The sequence below is a fragment of the Sarcophilus harrisii genome, chromosome 3 (assembly GCF_902635505.1).
Source record: "Sarcophilus harrisii chromosome 3, mSarHar1.11, whole genome shotgun sequence".
Taxonomy (NCBI): domain Eukaryota; kingdom Metazoa; phylum Chordata; class Mammalia; order Dasyuromorphia; family Dasyuridae; genus Sarcophilus; species Sarcophilus harrisii.
Window position 1 is genome coordinate 274,769,731 of NC_045428.1, and position 21,154 is coordinate 274,790,884.

Here is a 21,154-nt window from a genome sequence, read left to right on the forward strand (position 1 = left end):
AGAGGTGGAGTTAAGGTTGATCTGGTATGCACTTCATTATTGTCTTAAAAACCTTGTTTATTACTGACCCACAGATTGTTTTGTGACAGCCAGTATTGTTTATGGAACTACAGCACTCCCAAGGCCAGGTGGCCTTATTACTGCCACATCTCCTTTAGCAGTTGTACCCTGTCAGAAGGATGCTTTAGATGTGATTAAGTACTGATATGCAGAGATACACTGATAAGGTAGATTTATTCCATAATTCACACCATTAGGAGTTATCTGCTCCACTGATTATTTGGGGTAGTAAAGAATCTCAAACATTAAATATTTCAGGTAGTCAGTGTACCAAGGAATATAGCTATTCCTATGCTTTGTAAGGATTAAGGATTAAGTACAATGCACATTTTAAATAGTGACATTTCAGTGCAAAAAAGAGAGATAATAGCCTTGCAGATTTAAGTAGCAGAATAGTCTTCCACTTATCACCTCCTTCCCCGAGGACTGAGTGAAATTAGAATATTTAGAGACTTAGGAGAGAAGGTCTTTGGGACTTCCAGATCTCCATTCCAAAGGCAGGTTACATAGTTGAGACTGAGGCCCAGAGGGATGAAGTGATTTTCCTAATGTCAGACAAGTGAAATTCCTAGTTGTACAGCTGAGATTCAAACTAAGGTCTGACTCCAAATTCAGTTCACTATGATGCCTCTTAGTACATCATGAATGATTTTTATGGAAATATACTAAGTCACTCTCACCACCCAACCTTCTTTATTTTGCTCTTTAGGTTACATATTACAGAATAATGTTAGGACAGTATTTAAATCAGAAGTCCTTGAATGAGGATCTTTTATCAGTCTTACACCAAAATCTTTTTATGTCACCTTTATTGAAGAACTAACCATTTTTATTTTTTTTAAAAGAATATGATCAGTTCTGTAAGTATTTCCTGAAGTGATTAAGGTCATGATCAGGCATACCAAAACTTCATCTTTCTCTTTGTATCTCTCTGTTTCTCTTTCTCTGTCTCTTGTTTCTCTTTCTCTTTTGGTAACTTCAGTTAATAGAAATATCTCTTGGGTTCATCTTTGATAATACTGAAAAGAAGTCTTCTTAGAGGGGGTTGCTGAAGGATTGAATGATTCTGGAAAAAATGTTTTTCCAGAATTTCTCAGAGTTCAGTGTCTTGCTTGTTAAATCAAAACTTCATCCCATTGTGTGATCCAGATTAGGGCAAGTCCTCCTCATCTGTCCCTCTGCTGGGGAAGCATATTTTGTTTTTGAACCTTATAAATTATAACTTGTAAATAGTTAATGTAGAGAAATTTACAAAGGAAGCCCTTGACTTTTTAAATGTTTTTCTCTCTCAGCAGAAATGCTTAGAATTAGAATTATTTAATTAATAAACATGTGTATAATACAGAGTACAATAATTTTTCTTCCACAGTTGCTTTAAGTAATGCTACTTTTTTTTAGTTGAAATTGCAATTTTGTTTGTAGCAGCCTTTTTTTGTAATGGCAAGAAACTGGAAACTGAGTGGGTGCCCATCAGTTGGAGAATGACTGAATAAGTTATGGTGTGTGGATATTATGGAATATTATTCTTCTGTAAGAAATGATCAGGAGGATGATTTTAGAGAGACCTGGAGAGACTTACATGAACTGATGCTGAGTGAAGTGAATAGAACCAAGAGAACATTTTGTACATGGCAATGTACAAGATTATGTAATGATCAATTCTGATGAATGTGACTCTTTTCAACAGTGAAATATTCAGGCCAATTCCAATAGACTTGTGATGGAAAGAGCCATCTACATCCAGATAGAGAACTGTGGGGACTGAGTGTGGATCACAACATAGTATTTTCACCTTTTTTGTTGTTGTTTCCTTGCATTTTATTTTCATTCTTATTTTTTCCCTTTTTTATCTGATTTTTCTTGTGTAGCATAATAATTGTGGAAATATGTATAAAAGAATTGTATATTTTTAACATTTATTGGATTACTTGCCATTTGGGAGGGGGGAAAAGAGAGGGAAAAAATTTGGAACACAGGGTTTTGCAAGGGTGAATATTGAAAATTATTTATGCATATGTTTTGAAAATAAAAAGCTTTAATCAAAAAAAAAAGAAAAGAAAAGAAAGAAATCACAATTTCATTTGTGACCTTTTAACAGCAAAAAAATTTTTTTTTTAGAAATTTCAGAAGATTCTAAACTCAAACAAAGGATCATAAATCCAGAGCTAAGTGACCTCAGAGGGATCAAGTTCCTTCTATCTCACTATTACCTTCCTCTTTCTCCTCCTCCCCTCCTCCCAATATTTTTTGATTGAGGAAACTGGGACCAAGGGAAGTTAAATGATTTACTCAGAGTGGAAAAAATTATTGCTACTGGACTTCCTCTATGTTGCTAAAATAAGAGCCTTTGTGCAATGGATTCTTTATGTGGAGCCAATCCCATCCTAGGATTTTAGAATTAGATAGCTGATCATTCCTTTATTCCAGTTCCCTATCTAGCCTCAGTATTCCCTACCTCTCTCTTCCTTTCTGTTTCTGTCTCTCTATCTCTTTGTATCTCTCTGTTTCTCTTTCTCTGTCTCTTGTTTCTCTTTCTCTTTCTCAGTTTTAGGAATCATATTATGAACTCTTTATTGGACATTTTTTAGTGGATGTACCATTGGCACCTAAAATTCAATATATACATTCAAAACCAAACTCCTTATGTTTCTCCCCCAAAATCATTCCTTTCCAGCCAAACTGGCGTTTTTGCTGTTCTTCATACCATACCATTTCCCATGTCTGGGCCTTTTCACTGATGATTCACCAACCCTGAAATGTACTCTATTCCCATCTCTACCACTTGAAATTCCTGATTTCCTTCAATACTCAATGTAAGCATTCACCTTTTTTTCTGCACAAGGGCTATCCTAGTCACCCCATATGTTAGGGCCTTTTCCCAAAGTCATCTTGTATGTGATTTGTATTTGGCATACATGTACACACATATGTGTATATATGTATGTGTGTATACACCCACATAGATACATATGCTTATATATTCCTTCCTCACCCCTTTGCCCAGCAGTGCCCTGGGTAAATGCAGTGATATTTTATGGTACTTATTTCTCTTTCAGTGATTAATATTTTGTCAACTAATATAATACTAGATTGTACTTGAAGTCTAATCATCCACTCTTATTTCTCTCTTTTCAGTCAATCATAATCATAGTCATAGTTAATAAACACTTATTAAGTGCCCTGCTATGTACCAAGTATTAAATACTGGGTATAGCAACAGAAAAATAGAGAGCAGCCCCCACTTTCAAGGAAATGATAATCTAATGGGAAAACACAACACACAAAATGGGAAAAGCCTATGGAGGGTGGTATGTTCTGGGTGGAAGAGGTGGGGGTCTTGGGGTGAATGGTGAGGAATTATTCAGAGAAGGGTAAAATGAGTGTGGCTGAGTGGGAAATGCAGAGGTAACTCTTTAAAGAGAAAGTTACTCTATATGGCTGAAAAATGTGAAAGGTATTAGAGCATCAAATATCTGGACATTTTTAGATTTCTTCTAACAAGATTACTTGTAAAGTCATTTGAACTTACTAGCAATCTTGTAAGAGGGATAGATAAATAATTGGTTAAAGGAAAGAGGGAAAAGACATACAGCCCCTGAGATAGTGTGTTGGATCTGGAATCAGGTAAATCTTTATGCCTCAATTTCTTCATCTATAAAATGAGGATAATAATAGTGTAGACCTCTCAGGGTTGTTGTGTGAATAAAATGAAATAATATTGGTAAAGTACTTTCTATAGCTATTATTATTTCTCAAGGATATTGTCATCTCAGACAATATCCATGTAGAGATACTATAGATATCCCTTCATGTGGGGAGTAAGGATACTATACATAGACACATAAAAATAGAGCTAGCAACACAGTATATGTTAAGTACTAGATGATTGCTGTGGCATAGGATTTAGGCCTGGAGAAAATTTAGACCTCCTGGACCAAGGGTTTCTTAACTTGGGATACTTCAATTTGTTTTTTAAAAGAAATATTTGAATAACTATTTCAGTATAACTGTAGTCCTTGTTAAATTCTATGTATTTTATTTTATTTTACTTTATGCCATGAGGAGGATATAGGTTTTCCCAAACTACCCAAAGAAACACACACACACACACACACACACACACACACACACACACACACCTGTTAAGAATCCTTGATCTAGTCCATGGTACATATAAGAAAAATGGGGATGAGAGATGATGTGACTTATTCCAGAGTCACCTAGTTAGTATACAGAGAAGCCATAATTTTTACCTTTGCCTCTTTCCCCCGGTCTTTTATTGACCATTATCCCTGAATGGATGCAGCTTCGGTCAAACTGAGACCTGTTGAAGCACTTAGCTTAAAAAGGTCCAGAACTCCTGTTGCATCCAGGGCAATCTCTAGTCGTCCTGATCTGCATCTGGCCACTGGACCTGGATGGCTCTGGAGGGGAAAGTGATGTAGGTGACCTTGCCCAGCCCTCCCTCACTTAAATCCAACTCACATATTTGTTATGATATCACCTCCCTGATATTATGGTCTTCCTTGAGAACTAAGAGCAAACAACAGTAACAATAAGAACAGAAGGAAATAGACTGAAGTTCTTAGGGAAAGGTGTTATGAAAGAGATGGGGCTTGAATTAGAGCTTAAGGATAAGTAGGATTCAAAAAAAAAAAAAAAGAAGAAGTAGGATTCAGTTGTGAAGAAGAAAGGATAATATCCTAGGGTAAGAGAATATGTCAAGGCTTTATAGAACATTTAATTTTAGAGCTGGGAGTGATTTTATAAATAAGATTTTTTTGGAGTCATGGACTTTGATAGTCTGATGGTAGGTAGGTGGTACATATTTTCTTAGTTTTTCATCAAACTTTTCATGATAAGGTTTTATAAAAACCTTAGAGGAATAAAACTCAGACTACTTCCTCAGGTACTCTTTTAATATTCTCTTCCCTACCACTCACCCTCATCCAAATTAGTAACATTCTGTGATCACATGCTGTATAATCATTGGTCCCTAAATAAATCTGCCTTAGATACATCTTATTATTCAGTTGTGTCCATGTCTTTATAACCTAACAGATTTTCTTGGCAAAGATACTGGAGTAGTTTGCCATTTCCTTCTCCAATTGAGGCAAACAGATGTTAAGTATTTGCCCAATTATCAATGTGTCTGAGGTCAGATTTGAACTTGGGGCTTTTGACTCGGTGAAGCATCCATCTAATTCCTCTTTAACTACATGTGGGAAATAGTGAAAGAAAATGAAGGCAGCAGGAATATGCATTTAAGGCATTGGGCTTAAATGGGGAGAAAGGAGATGTTATATAGTATAGTAACAAAAGAATAGCAGAATTGAATACAATATGTTTTATGAGATAATTTGGATATCAGGGAACTGATTTTTTTTGTTGTTGTTGCTATTGAAATGGGAAAACAATACTTAAGATTGTCTTTTTAGTGCTTAAACAGAAAAAAATAGAAATTCTGTTAAATCAAAATTTTAGGTCATTTTAATTCTATAATGTTTTATGACAAATGCATTTTTCTTTTACAAGGTAATTAACTTTATTTTAATAGATGGAAGTATCCTTTTATTTTAGAAGGTCTTTGATTGAATCATAGAATCATGAAATTCTAACATTAAAAGTGACTTTAGAGGTCTTTTAGTCAGCCTCTAAATGGTATTAATTTTGTAAGGTCCAGATCCAGGGCAATAAATACATAATTCCTACAGTCAGTTTCAGAGTAAGTCAAAGAAATCCTTTCATTTAAATAACAGAACATTCTATTGAGGAGAAACTTGTTCTTGTTTTTCCTGTTTGTTCAGTCTCCTCCCTAAGATGACGTATACTTCTTTCACTTCTTCAGTCAGTTTCAGCCTATGTATGCACTGACTGAGGATTTCTCTTTTTTGGTAAAAACAAGTAGAGATCAAGCTTGACTCCAAAGAAGACATATGAGAACGTACATCCCATTCTTTTTAAAAATGGGAAGATCTGTGGTTGTGAAATACATCATATTTCATTGATGTGTTTGTTGATTATGTTGAAGAATTTCTTTTCGTTTTGGAAAATTCCTTGTTTTAAGGGATAGTTTTATGAGAGGAAAAGGGTGTGTGTGTGTGTGTGTGTGTAAGAAATACCTATGTGTAAGTATACATATACACACATATTAATATAGTTATTGGGAGACTTAGGATGGGAACTTTGTGAATTTATTTTATTTTTTGCAAGGCAGTTGGGGTTAAGTGATTTGCCCAAGATCACATAGCTAGTAAGGATTAAGTGTCTGAGATTGGATTTGAATTTGGGTTTTTCTGATTTCAGGGCTGGTGCTCTATCCACTGTGCCATCTAGCTATCTATCCCCTCAATTTATTTTTAATTTTTATTGCTATCTTTTGTTTTCACATCACCTAGTTCATATACAAATTTGAATACTTCATATCACATGGAAATTTATATGTAAGCAAATTTTATACTTTATATACAAATAAATATGAAGTAGATAATGAGAAAATAAAAGATAGTAATAAAAAATTAAAAAAAAAAATAAATCCAGAAAGTTCCATGCTAACTCAACCAATTAAGTATCTTGGCAAGTCATTCATCTTTTCCAGTCTGTTTTCATGTCAGTTAAATGAGGGAGTTGAACCCATTGACCTGTCTAGCTTTAATCCTATGAGCTCTAGCAATGAATTTCAATAATAGTCCATATTGGTTTTTGATGTGAAATATATCACTTTTAAAGTTAATGATTTAGAAATAAAATTGGTGAGAATAATTTTTGAGGGAAATTCTTTATTAACTGTAAAATCACAACTATATATTCCCTTATATGCATACATATATATGCACATGCATGCATACACACACACACACACACACACACACACATATATCTCTCTCCAATGTTAAAATAACAAGAAGGGGTCTCCAAAATATTGGGTAGATTCTATAGAGAAAATTTATGGAAAAGGTCCATAGGATTGACAAAGTGGGGAGAGAGCCTCATCTGTATTGGTGAAGGGAGTAAACACACAAAATCACATTTCCATGTATCCCAACATTCTTAGTGTAGTTTTAAGTTTTAATAGCTATAAGTACTCACTTTTGCTACTTCTTTACACTAAGAAATGTAGAAGACTACACTGTCTTAAGCTGTAACAGCTATAAGCATTAAGTTCTTGCTATTTCTTCTTAGTGTAGTCTTAAGCTTTAATAGCGATAAGTACTTCTTGCTGTTTCTTTCACAGAAAAAGAATAGTTGGGGTCAGAGAAGTAGCAGGAAGCAAGTGCTTATAGCTTCCTTCTTACATGAGAAAATGGCACATTTGTGAAATTAGCATCTTGTGATCAGAGTCTGCCAGAGTATTTAAGCATTTATTGTACCTTATATACAAGGTCATTCAATAAACATTTATTTGATCCTGGTATTGATCTTGATTTCTTACTTCAAATTCTCTCTGACATACTAGTGACTTTCTGCTATTTCTCCTAATTTTTCCTAGTGGTCTCTCCATTAGGCCGTGATTGCCTTGCATTGACCTGACCATTTTTTTGAAGGCTACAAAACAGAATAGTAGATATCTTACAAATAAATCCTATGCCTTGTATGGTCTTAATTCACAGGGTGTCTACTGGGAATATACCTATTCTCCTACTTCACTTTTTAAAACAATAATGGTAGTCTAGGAATAAGAAAAATTGTGGGCGTTTGCTTATGTTTTTCAGAGATGGAACATGCAGCTTGCTGAGCAAATAGAGTAGATGTGTTGTCACACACTGTGATGGCCCACCCTTCCAAAGCTCATCAGTGCCTTTTATTTTACAGTGGGAAGCTCATTTTTAGTATCTATAAATAGCCTACATGCTGTAGCATTTCTTTTGTTTAAAATCTGTCTTTAAATGAAATTGGGCTGCTGGCAACTGTGGCATGAGCTTCTAGAACTCTGGAATCTTTTTATTCTTTAGACATTTATCTTCCTATATATGTGGCATCTCAATTTTAATTTTGAGTTGTAAGTGTGCTTTAAATTTGCTCCTCTTTAAAAAAGTTATGTTGTGGGTGCTCATACTGTTTAGAGTAGCTTGTGTCATCAGTTTGGCATAAATTCAGGGGAATGCTGTCATCCTGTAGGTTTGACCTGACTTTGTCAGCATCCTGGTCTCATAAAAATGTAGAATCAGTAGCCAGAATTAAAACTGATACACTGGTCTCTTGGAGTAGGAATGCATTACATTGGAAAGGCTTATGTCATTTATACACTGATTTTTCCGTCCTATAAGTAGTGGTTTCTTCATTTCAGTACAAAAAGCAAAAATTATTTCTGGCACTTATTGAAATCATATGATGGTTATCTGTGTTGATGGAGATATTAGCAACTAAAATTCAAAGAACCAAAAATAAAGAAGAAACTTAACTCTGTTAAAACAACATACAAAGTTTTTTTTTTTTTTTTTAATTTAAATATATCTGGGAAGGATACTGAGAAAAAGATGGGTTTATTATTTAAATAATATTCCTTATATTTTCTATTTTTCCTTAGAGATGATTAAACAGTATAATTATGCATCACTTTGTGGGGTTTTTGTTTTTTGATTGATTTTGGTCTAAACCAGTGATTTTATCACTGTAGGAAATTCCCTCTTCTGACATCAGTTGGAAATTCATCATCTAGCAGAGTTGCCTGGGGCACCAGGAGATGAATGACTTGGTCAAAAATCACACAGCTAGTACGTGCAAGTGTTAAGTAAATCTTGAACCCAGGTGTTTCTGACTCAGAAACTAGCTCTTTATGCTCTATATTATGCTGCTTATTTTGTATTCTTTTAAACTAGATCCACACCATGTCTGTTGCATCGTGGACATCTTCCTATTCGTTTCCCCTTCCCCTTGCACCTAAGCCATCTTTCTCATTTCCTTTTCTCTACAACACAGACTTTCCCCCTTGAACCTTAGGTCTCACTGTTGAGCTTTCATCCTATCTCCCCAGTGCTTCCCTGCACATACTTCCTTTCCCTCTTTTTATTTCCATATTTTGCATTGTTTTCTCCCATTACTGTATAAGCTCCTGAAGGTCAAGGGCTGTTTTGCTGCTTTATGATTGTATCTCCAACAAAATACCTGGTAACATAGTAAGTGCTCGTAAGCTACTTTTATTCATTCCTCCCTTATTGCCACTTTTTTTTTTTTTAAAGGACTAGCAGAGATTAAAAATAAAGGAAGGAAGGGAATAACTTGAAACTAGGGCAGAATCTTTTGGGTAATAAGTAGGCCATATTCCAGCCTGGTGATGAACGTGTGTGTAGGATTAATCAAGAGTGACAGTCCATTTGTATACCTGTCAGTTTGTTCTCTTTCCCTTCCTTGCCAAGTCAAGCAATAGTTTGTCATTTAGTCTGCAGACAGTGAAGACAAATGTAAGCAACTGTTGGGTGAGGTTTTTGCTTGTAGTACATGGAGGAAGCGAGGAGAGACTGGTTCAGACATTCTGGTCCTTCTGTTACACACCAAGTGGCTCTAGCTGGATCCTTTCCTGTGGTAGTTTCCTGGAAGGTGAGGAAGGATGTTTTCTGAAAGACTTCTTGTAAAAAACCTTTTTGTTTCTTATCTTTTCATATCAAGGGACCTTTTGATCCAAGGAAAAGATGGCTGGTTATATGTGAGAATCCCCTTTTCCCTATTCTGCTTTGCCAGGAGAGATTTAAAGCTATATGGTCTACCTCAGGGGATACCCAGGCCTGTTTCCCAGCTTATTCTCCCACATATCATCTGTAAATAGCCTGGGTGGCACTTCCACCTATAACTCCTCCCTCTTAAAATTAACATTCAGTTCCACCTGACTCAAATGAAACCAGATGTGAGCCAGGAAAGGACTAGGGGAAGGTAAGTCAGAGGTTCTCCATATTGTTTCTATTCTGAATTTTTGGGAGAGACTTTATGATTTCATGATTAATTTTTATTTATTTATAGTTATGATTTATATTTATATTTATGATTTATTTATTGTTCTGTGGAGTGAGCCCCACTTTTTTTTTAAATGTTTAGTTGATATAAAAGAGGGGAGAGGAGTGCTCTGTTCTCCCTGGAAGCTCTGACAAATGGTCTGAAGCCATATCGGCCTTGTGGTTAGCAGAGTGCCTGGCATACAGTAGGTGCCTAATAAATGTTTACATTGATTGATTGCTAGAAAAAGTTGAAGCTCAGTATGATATGTGAAACACTAATAAAGTTTCAACCGTTCTTCGTTGTTAATTCCTGGCACTTTTAAAAAATAATTGCCATTGAGGAATAGTGGAGAAAGGGCTGGCTGGCCTTGGATGGAAATAGGAAAAGAACATTGGATTTAGACCAAGAAGACTTGAATTCAGATCCTAGCTCAGGGAGTTGTTAATTTTGTCATCATGGGGAAATCATTTAATCTTTCTGAATCCCAGTTTGCAGGATATTTGTAAAGTGGCCTAAATTCTTTTTATTCATTTATTTATTTATTACTTTTGTATCAAATGTGACATTTCAGAAATTACAGATAACTTCCAATGAGGAAACTCCCTCCTCTGATCTGTACTTAATCTGCATCTTGTCTAGTCTTAGAGAATTAGTTTCCTTTGCCTCATGGAGGTTACATGCCTAGGGTCACACTGTCAGGATGTGTCAGAGGTAGAGCTAGACAAAGATTTTCCTGGCTCCAAGGCCAGTTTTCTACCAACTGTGCTATGTTGCTTCTAGGAATTACCCTCAAGTTATCTACTTCAAAGAGATGCTGTCCCTAGGTGTCCCTGGGCAAGTCATTTAATCTATTTCCTTCAGTTTCCTCATTTGTAAAATGGGGATAATAACATAGGGTTTTTGTGAAGGTAAGATGAGATAATTTTTTATGAAGATGAGATAATAATTGTAAAGTGCACAGTATCTAGCACATAGTAGTTAAGCCCATAGCTAAAGCTAACATGTTGGCTATTATTAAAACCATGAATGTTAGCTATTATTATTATTATAACTGGGTAAGTGCTTTTAGCTAAGGAATAGCTTCTCCAAGATTATTTTGGTTTAATTTTATTCACTGTTGAACAATTATTGAACAGTATCTGAAGCACTGTCTGGGTTATGGTAGAAGATAGATATGTATTGCTTTTAAATGTCAGTGTTCTGTGTCTCTGGAGGGACCAAGGTGTCCAGTGATTACAGAAATACAAATTGTAGAGTTGGGATCCTGGTGGACATCTAGACTAACCTGTATCCAAAAAGAATCTTCTGTAGAACATGATTTAATTAGTGTTGGTAAGTGATTTTCTTGCTTCTCCTTGCGCATGTTGAAGCAGAGGGAGCTCAGTACCATAGAGACAGCCCATTCCATTTATATATCTCTTAACTGCTAAGATTTTCCTGATTTCCAGCCACAGTTTGCCTCTTTGTTTCTGGATTTGTCCTTTGAAGCCAAATAAAGGCTGAGGTCCCTTCCATATGATGTCTCCACATGTTTAAAGAAACTTCTCATTTCCCCTCTTAATCTTTTAACGTGATGGGAAACTTTAATGGGAAAAGGCACTTATGATTCCAGAGTTGAAAATCACAGCTCCCCCAATGATGTTGGCCATATGACTGTTAGAAACTGTTGGTTTGACACATTTATAAGGTGTATTGGAGTTAGGGGATTAGATAATCTTGCAATTGTAGATTAATGTCAGACTCTGGAGTACCTTAAATATTAGGTGGAAATTTTTGAATTTTATCTAATTGGGGATCTATTTCTGTTACTTAATGGTATGATATCATAAAAAAAAAAAAACAGAGAGAGAGAAAGAGAGATAATAATACTTATACTACTTCCTTATAAGACCTTATAGACCTTTCTATGTTATGTAAATGAATTGTTATTTAAGAGTTTTGAGCAGATGAATGGACATGGCCATGTTTGGCTGGAGTGTGAAAAGGATGATGTTGGTGAAGGGGAGAGTGGAAGTGGGATGACCTTTTAGGTCATATCAAGTCCAGGCTTGTATTAGGGTGGTAGCAATGAAAACAGAGAGGGAGGGGATGAATGCCAAGAGGTTATGGAGGAAGAACTGGTAGGATTGCATACTGATTTATTTTAGTTGTGAGGAAGCCAGAAGAGTCAAAGAGAACCCAAAGTTATAACACAAAGTTGTGAATCTTGAAGATGGAATAAATGACAATTAATGGGGATTAGGAAGAACAGCATGGGGGGCATCAGAGATAGCAGATTTGGGGGCTTGGGGATTAATAAGCTCAATTTTCACATATTAAAGTTGGGAAATTGGTAGAAGCACATTAGAAATGTCCTGTAGATACTTGGAACAAATCTAGAACTTTTGGAAGCAGCCAAGGGCTGGAAATAGAGATTTGGCAGCTATCTCTGTTAAAGTCTTGATGATGAATGAAATTGTTAAAGTTTATGGAGAGGAGGGGAAAAAAGGGGGCAGGGACATAACTTGGAGGAGGGAAGCTACCTTAAAACTTTAAGAAGAGAATGAAATGCCAGTAATGGAGAAAGAGAAGCAGTTAGATGAGTAGTTGGTAGCTTCTCAACATGTTAGCTGCTGCAAAAATCTAAGATGAGGATGAAAATATAATTGAATTTGATAATTCAATGTTTTTTTTTTTTAGTTTTTTTGGCAAAATACTTTTAAGAAATAATGAGAGATTGATAACAGGTGATATATTTCCCATGTACAAAATTTGGCTAAAAAATAATGGAGAGATGTGACAGTATATGGATGAAGCAAAGGGAAGACTTTTCTAGCTGTGGAGGATAAGATTTAGTATATCTGTGGACAGATGAAAAGGAGTTGTTAGAGAGGTGGAGATTAAAGATATTTGGATGGATTTGTGTTTTACACATACAAGGTGAGATAGTATACAAAACAACAGATTAAACCTTGAGCTTTTATGTCTTTCTCAGGGGAAGTATGTGAACATGGAAGATGTATCTTAATAGTACCTTATTCTATTAGACTAATGAACTGGGATGTCAGTAATATAAAGGAGCTCACTTTGTCACCATAGAAACATAAAGTGCTAAAAGATAGAACTCTCTTCTAGTACAAAACAGTGTCTTGTTTATTTCACCTTTGTATCCACATGATCCCAGCACAATGCATTAACTATAGAAAGTTCTTTCTTTTAATGATTATTTTTAGCTTAAAATTTTTTTTGAGTTTTAAATCATCTCTTCCTTCAGACCCTCCTGCACTCAATGAGAAAGCATGTAATATGATGTCAATTATGTGTATGAAATCAGTGTAAAACATATTTACATGTTAGCCATATTGCAAAAAAAAAAAAATCAAGAAAAATAAAGGGAGAAAATTATACTTTCATTTGTACTCTCTCTTTTGAGGTAGACGGCATTTTTCATCATGAGTTCTTTATAGTTGTCTTGGATCATTGCATTGATCAGAATAGTTAAGTCTATTACTATTGTTCATCATTACAAGATTGTTGTTACTGTGTATGATGATCTCTTAGTTCTGCTGATTTCACTTTGCATCAGTTCACATAAATCTTCCAAGATTTTTCTGAAACCACTCTTCTGATTTGTTACAACACTATAGTATTCTCCCACAAACATATATTACCATTTATTCATCCCATTCCCCAATTGTTAAGCATCCCCTCAATTTTCAATTCTTGGCAAGCACAAAAAAGAGCTGCTATAAATACTCCTTGTATAAGCATATCCTGTTCCCTTTTATTAGATCTCTTTAGGACACAGTTCATGGTAAGTTTTTAGTATATAATTGTTAAATATTTCTGAGTTAAATTGCAAACAAATCATCCAAAAAAGGATAAGCTGAAAATTGATCTTTTAAGATCAGCCAGCAGATAATTAAATTTGTCCAGGATACTTAAAAAAAATCGTTCCTTGATGGCCCAGATATGACTGTGACATTTACCATTCTATTTTTGCCTTTGTTTTTGCTCTGCTTGATGGATCAAGAATAGAAACATGTTGGGTTTTTGGTCACTAAAAAAGAGACCAATGGATTATAAAAGGAATTTTCAGAGATTCCATTGTAGATAATATTTTAAAAGATGACCTTATGGCCCTAAAATTTGACCCTCTGGAAAATTTAGATCAAAGTCTTCTCTCACTACCCTAGAATTAGACAAGAATTTTAGTATGCATGTTCAGTAATCAGGGTTGAATGTTACTTTGAATGTTTCATTTTTTAAAAGTCAAACTCTGAAAGCCTCAAAGCACCAAATCAAAATGTCATCATGTAAAATGTACAGAATATTAGGCAAAGTATTTTTAAAAATTCATGTAAGGTTGAAAATTTGAATTACCTACTTCATGTGATTTATTCAAATTTAATGTCCATTTTTACCCTAGGAGCATGAGGACATTTTTCTGATTTAAAATGGAATTACAAATCATTATCATTTAAAGGAAAACTTCTTTGGTCCTGGTTCCATGAGTGACACATTAATTTTGTTTCCTCCCTTCATTCATGGATTTTCTTTGTGCAGAGAGATTTTTATACAGCCACTGAGATTTATCACTTGCTGGCTGAGTTTTTGTGTGTAGGCCGTGAGTTTTATTATACTATCTCCCTTGTATCCATGGAAACAGTGGTTAGAAATTAAGTAAGAATCATGCTAAAAAGTTGGTAGCCACAAAAAGGCCCTCACCTTGTCTGCCTTCATTTTTTTATGAATAAAATGAACTCTGAGAAATGCCTGTTTTCATAGCAACATCCTTAGGCAAGATACTATTTAGCATTCTTTGTGGTTGATTCTCTAACAGTTGGTGATAATAGAATTAGCTTTAAATTTAAAAAGGAAAATTAACTCATATTAAGCCAGTGTATTTTAATATAATTGAGCAGTTAGAGATGTGAGGACACCGTAGGGCTTAGTGGGTAGAGAGAAGGCTTTAATCAAAGACCTGTATTCAAGTACTGTGTCTGTTATTACAGGCTGGACAAAAATCACTTAATTTCCCAGTTACCCAGGCAACTCCTTAAGATGACATATTGATAAGTAAATATCAATTTACATTGATAGAGAAAGTTTCCTCAGTGGGAGTCCCTTAAATTCCAGAGTGCAGCCTGAATCAGATTAAAATGTAATTGGGAAATATTTAACAAAATAAATAAAATATAATATAACATAGTGCCTGGAACTTAGTATTGTTATTGTTGTTCAGTTTTTTCAGTCGTGTCTGACTCTTTGTGATCCCTTTTGAGATTTTCTTGGCAGTGATATTGGAGTATCAGTATCCTTCTCCAGCTCATTTTACAGATGAGAAAATTGAGACAAAGAGAGTTAAATGACTTGCCCAGGATCTGAGGCCACATTCAAACTCAGATCTTCCTGACTCCAGACTTAGTACTTTATTCATTGTGTCATCCAACTGCCCATTGAACATAGTAGGAACTGAATAAATGTTTATTGGCTAATTGATTGGTTTTCAATATGTATCTGCAGGCATCCATTTGAATTTGACACTACTGTCTTATAATGTCAGAATCATAAATCTGGTTCTAAAAAAGATAGCAATATGGGATTAAAGTATCTGTTTAGGATTTGGGAATTTAGACCAACAGGATGATTTCAGAAAGGCCTGGAGAGACTTACACGAACTGATGCTGAGTGAAATGAGCAGGACCAGGAGATCATTATATACTTCAACAACAATACTAGATGATGACCAGTTCTGATGGATCAGGCCATCCTCAGCAACAAGATCAACCAAATCATTTCTAATGGAGCAGTAATGAACTGAACTAGCTATACCCAGAAAAAGAACTCTGGGAGATGACTAAAAACCATTACATTGAATTCCCAATCCCTATATTTATGCACACCTGCATTTTTGATTTCCTTCACAAGCTAATTGTACAATAATTCAGAGTCTGATTCTTTTTGTACAGCAAAATAATGTTTTGGTCATGTATACTTATTATGTATCTAAGTTATATTTTAATATATTTAACATCTACTGGTCATCCTGCCATTTAGGGGAGGGGGGTGGGGGGGTAAGAGGTGAAAAATTGGAACAAGAGGTTTGGCAATTGTTAATGCTGTAAAGTTACCCATGTATATATCCTGTAAATAAAAGGCTATTAAATTAAAAAAAAAAAAAGATTTGGGAATTTAGCAATAGTTTAATTAATTTAGGTTTAAAAATAATCTTTAATCTGAAATATGAAAACTGCACCTTTTCCCTCTCAGGTTGTTTATTTAGGTCAATAATTAACATTAATAAAGTATGTTGATAAATAAAGGGAACAAATAATCCCAAAATACTAATGAGTTACCTATATTTTAAATTTAGATCTTTGTCCAGTTATTTGTCATTATAATTCAGAAATAGGCATGTGTGTTGGACAGTAATTTAAAATTTTAATGTAAAAATTCATTATTTTAGCTGTTTTTATTTAATTTACAATCCTGGTTTCAACCCTGAGTTACTCTTATTAAATAAAATTTATTTGTTTATTTCAGACGGTTGGGAAGAAGTTACCTCCAACAGCAGCAACTCAAGAGCCAGCAAAAATAGAAATGGACAGCAGAACAAAGAGTAAGTGTCTACATTTAGTCCCCTTATACTTGAAAGCCACTAAACCTCTTTGAATGTTTAGAATTGATTTTTTTATGACATTTTAAAGTGTGAAAACACACACATACATACACAGCATACAAAAGACCTCAGTAGAATGCAGCCAGTAGGAAAATATCACGTGTTATAGTTAGATTCAGAACTTTATTGCAATCTATCATCTTGTCCCTAGATCCTTTATATAAATCAAGAATTCAGTGAGCTTTTGCCTCAGTCCATACCATTAATTTCTTCCTTGACATTTCCATTGTTTTAGAGTCTCTCTGTTAAATAGTTATTTTGGTTAAATTGACTTTCCTGAAGGTAATTTTTAGGTGCATCAAGAAGAAAGGAGGAAACAAATATAATCTTATGTTGGAACTTTTAAACATTTTTTAAATTCTAAACTTAACAACTTCATATGCAATATGAACATTTCCTTTTACAAAGTAGACTACAGATAGAATGTGTGAAACCATGCTTCTCTATTATGTACAGCTTGCTTAAAAAAAAAAAGAATAAATTCAACAAGCAAGCAAGCCTTGAAACCATCATAATGAACCAAAACAAATTTACCTGTTTACTATATCCAAAAAAATCTTTCCATTATAGATAGCATCGGTTCTTTGAAGTCATAGTTGCTCATTGCATTGTTCAGTAACTCATGACTTCTTTGTGAGTCCTACTTTCTGTTTCATAAAAGTGAAGATTCATGGAGGATTTGAAAATAGGTCAGAGCACAAGTTTAAAATGATACTGCTTTTAAGATAGAGTATACACTATTTGTTTTAAGAGTTTACCCACATCTTCATTCATTACATAAAATAGACAAATATAGTGTTCAAGTGTTGTATTAGGACTCTTGGAAAGGATGCTTGGAAATGTCGTGTGAGTGTGAGAATACATACTTAAAGCAAATGGAATCAAAAATATTTTGGCCAGTCTAACTCGGTTAACAAGGATTACTCAACATAGTACTTTGTATTTTAGGAGAGGATCATATTGGGCATTAGTCTTCTGTCAGTAAACAAGTCATTAAGTCTGATGAGTCCTCAGTCTCATTATTTGGCACATGTCACAAACACACCTGTTTTTTCCCCCCTTTAATATTGTTTTTCCCCCCTTTAATATTGTTTAATATTGTTTGACACTTACAAACAAATGGCTTGGGAAGAACCATAGACCAATAGCTTTATCCCAGAGAATACTATGCTTTCAATATAGGCCTATTGGAACCTGCAGCAGAGCTAGATACACAATACTAAATCCTGTAGCATACGAGAAAGTCTTTGCTTTAATCCCATTTATCAGGAGATTTCCATTCAATTCTACAAATATTTATTAAATGGGGCAGGTACGTGGTTCAATGCATAAGACTCCTGGTTCTGGAGTCAGGAAGACTCATCTTCATGAGTTAAAATATGGTCTTGAGTAAATCACTTAACCCCATTTGCCTTAGTTTCCTCATCTTTAGCTGGAGAAAGAAATGGCAAACCCTTCTAGTATTTCTGCCAAGAAAATCTCAAGTGAGGTCACAAAGAGTTGGACATGACTAGAAAACAACTGAAATTTATCAAATGTCTACTATGATGGAGGAGCACTCTGTGTGTCTGAGGGTAGCAGGAAAGAGTAAGGAGAAGGATTGAGACCTAAGAAGGCAAATGAATTGTCTCAAAATGTCAGATTTGGGATATGAGCCCAGATCCTCTGATTTTTAGAACCAATGCTCTTTTCTCTATACCTTTAACTTGTTTCAGCCACTAACTAGTGATGTGAATTAAGGCATGTTAATCAGATAACAAGCATTTATTAAGAGCCTTTTATTTGCCAGTATTGAGATACAAAGATAATAGTAAAACAATCTTTTATTTTGTGAAATATATGTAAAAAATATATGTCAATTCCTTTGGGGCTCGGTTTTCTCCCCTGTAAAATGAATTTGTTCCACCACATGACAAAACAGCTTGTACACATGTGAAAAATATATGTCAGTTCTTTTGGGGTTCAGTTTCTTCCCCTGTAAAATGAACGTGTTTCACTAGATTATCTCTGAGGGCTCTTTTGGAGCTCTGACATTGTCTGATTTTGTTGTAGAAGCAGTGAAACTTGGGTTGAGATCAGTTTTAGAAATACTAGGACTTGGGTTGAGATCAGTTTTAGAAGTATTGAAACTTTGGTTGAGATCTTTGTCATGAAGGAACTTAGGTTCTTATTGGATAACATTTATACCCATGAAATAATTAGAGCAAATATTCTTAACCTTTCTGTTATTATAGACTCCTTTGACTACCTATTGAACTCTATTCAACTCTTCCAAGAATTTTTAATCGAAGGAAAAGCTATAATTTCAGTTAGAGATTAGAGAAAATAAAAGTGGGTTTTTTTTTTTTTTGGTTGTTTTTTTTTTAACCCATCCAAATTCATGGATATCTTGGAAGTCCTTGTTTGCCAGGTTTAGAACCCATGAGTTAGAGAATAATCAATTACCCAAATCCATGTATGAGAGTTGAAGTAAGTTAAGAAAATAGTTTGGAGTTAGGGAAATCCTTGAATAGGCTGGAGGTAGAGGAAAAGGATTAGAGATAGGAATCTTTATTTTCACCCTTAAACAAAATTGACAAATATTTTTTAGGTGTCTACTGTATCTTCATACTTTCTAAATCTGCTTTTGGCTTTTAATATATGCATTCTTATTTTGAAATATCCCCTTCGTGGTACCACATGTATGTTTGTACCACAGGGGACTCCAAAACCACCATAGTTCCTTTTTCTCATATATAGCTACTTAAGAAACCCTGCTTTCTCTTTTCCTCTCCTATTTCTCTGTTTCCCTTTTCCTGTACCTTTACTCCATACATACACTCTCTCTCTCAACAAATCTTAAAGCAATATATAAAGACTAATTTTTATTCCGTGTCCCTGAGCCACAGAGGTACAGGAAATGACTGTAGATTATTCAGAGCTAGTCACCACCATGACAACAATATCCCCACCCAAGGCTAACTAATTGGAAGTCTGATGGAAGAAAAATGTCCAACAACATACAGGATGGAAGCTACTATATCTCTGATTTTTGAGGATGGTAGAGTGCAGAAATATCTTTCAGACTAGAATTATGATATAAAGCTGTTAATATGAATTACTACATCTGAGTGGAAATGAAACTTTGATCAGGATTTTTTCAGATGTTCTACATCCCCTCACCAAAAAAAAATCCTTTATAATAATGAAATTCATTTGGAATGTGGGTTTATGAGCAGATTGCCATAATCTGTAAAACAAGAGGAGAATTGTCTAAATAGTCATAATGAAGTATCCTTGAGTATTCTTCCTACTTTCCACATCTGGAATTTTCTTAATTTTGTTGCAATTGATGAAGATTTCTATAGTTCCTTGGAAAGAACAATAGCCTGAAGAGAATCAATTAGCTTCTTTCTAAAATAATATTTTAGTCTTGTAGAATCAAAGAACCAGCTGAGCATATGATGTAGAAGAAATCTGCTTATAGTTTATGCAGAAGTGTCATAGGCCTTCGAAATCAATTATGATTATTGTGTAAAAAAGTGTTATACTTTCTCTGATTAGCCCCACCTCACTTTCCAGATTCACTTACACTTTATTTATTAATTTATACAATATTGTCTTTCATAAATTCTTATGTCTTTATAATTGTTCTCAAGTTGGTTTTTGTATATGTTCCATCTTTAAGTAATTTGATAAATCCTTAAATAGCAAACACATTTTGTTCCTAGGAGATAGAAATATGACAGATTCTTGGTCTGGTTTTGGGGAGGGGGGAGGTTGATTTGTTTTTAATTTCCCAGGCAATCACCTTCAGATTTACTTCTGATTTCTGCAAAAAAAGACAGAAAAAATAAAATAACTATCTTTCTAGCTGGGAGGGAACAAATTAGAAAGAAAAATGTTGGTCAGCTTTATCACATTTTCCCCCTTTTAGCTAAAAAAGAAACAACATGGTATAGTGGTGAGAACACTGGAATTGGAGCTAAAATCTCAAATCTTACCTCAGCTCTTTCTAGTGACTTTCGAGTCACTTAATTTCTGTGTACTTCTGTTTCCTAATCTGTAAAATGAGGTGATTGAAGTTCATGGCTTTTAAGATTGCTTCAAGTTATCAATCTATGGATTTTATGATCTTGCTTCTGTATAGATTCATCTAGTATATTCACATGGAAGTGATAAATATCACATTTTTTATGTATGCCTTAATTTTCTGTTTAACTTTGCCCAGCTTTACAACTTGAAGCCATCTTCTCTCTGCCCCCCACCTTCTTTATAGACCAATCTACTTTTCCTCAATGCCCTAGCCAAATTGACTGTTTGGCTGTACCCAAACATGCCCCACACTTTCCTGAAGGTTATGCTCTTTTTCTTCAAAGTTTAGACACATTTTTCTATCTTGGAAACTCAGACACATTCATGTCTTACACTTCTTTTCTGTATGTTCTCCCCTTCCTCCCCCAAAATGTTTTTTTGTAAAGCAGATAAAGCCAAAGCCTCAAGTGGTTATTCTCTCTACAGATG

General features: G+C 34.6%; 1 protein-coding gene across 6 annotated transcripts in view; it reads left to right on the forward strand.

Moving 5' to 3' along the window:
- Window positions 1-21,154, forward strand: part of SH3KBP1 (SH3 domain containing kinase binding protein 1) — a 453,585-nt gene that overhangs the window by 279,120 nt on the left and 153,311 nt on the right. For all 6 annotated transcript variants that reach the window (XM_031959528.1, XM_031959530.1, XM_031959529.1 and 3 more), the window contains one exon: window positions 16,516-16,591. In XM_031959528.1, coding sequence (XP_031815388.1) covers window positions 16,516-16,591 — 76 coding nt within the window. The remainder of the gene's footprint in view (window positions 1-16,515; window positions 16,592-21,154) is intronic.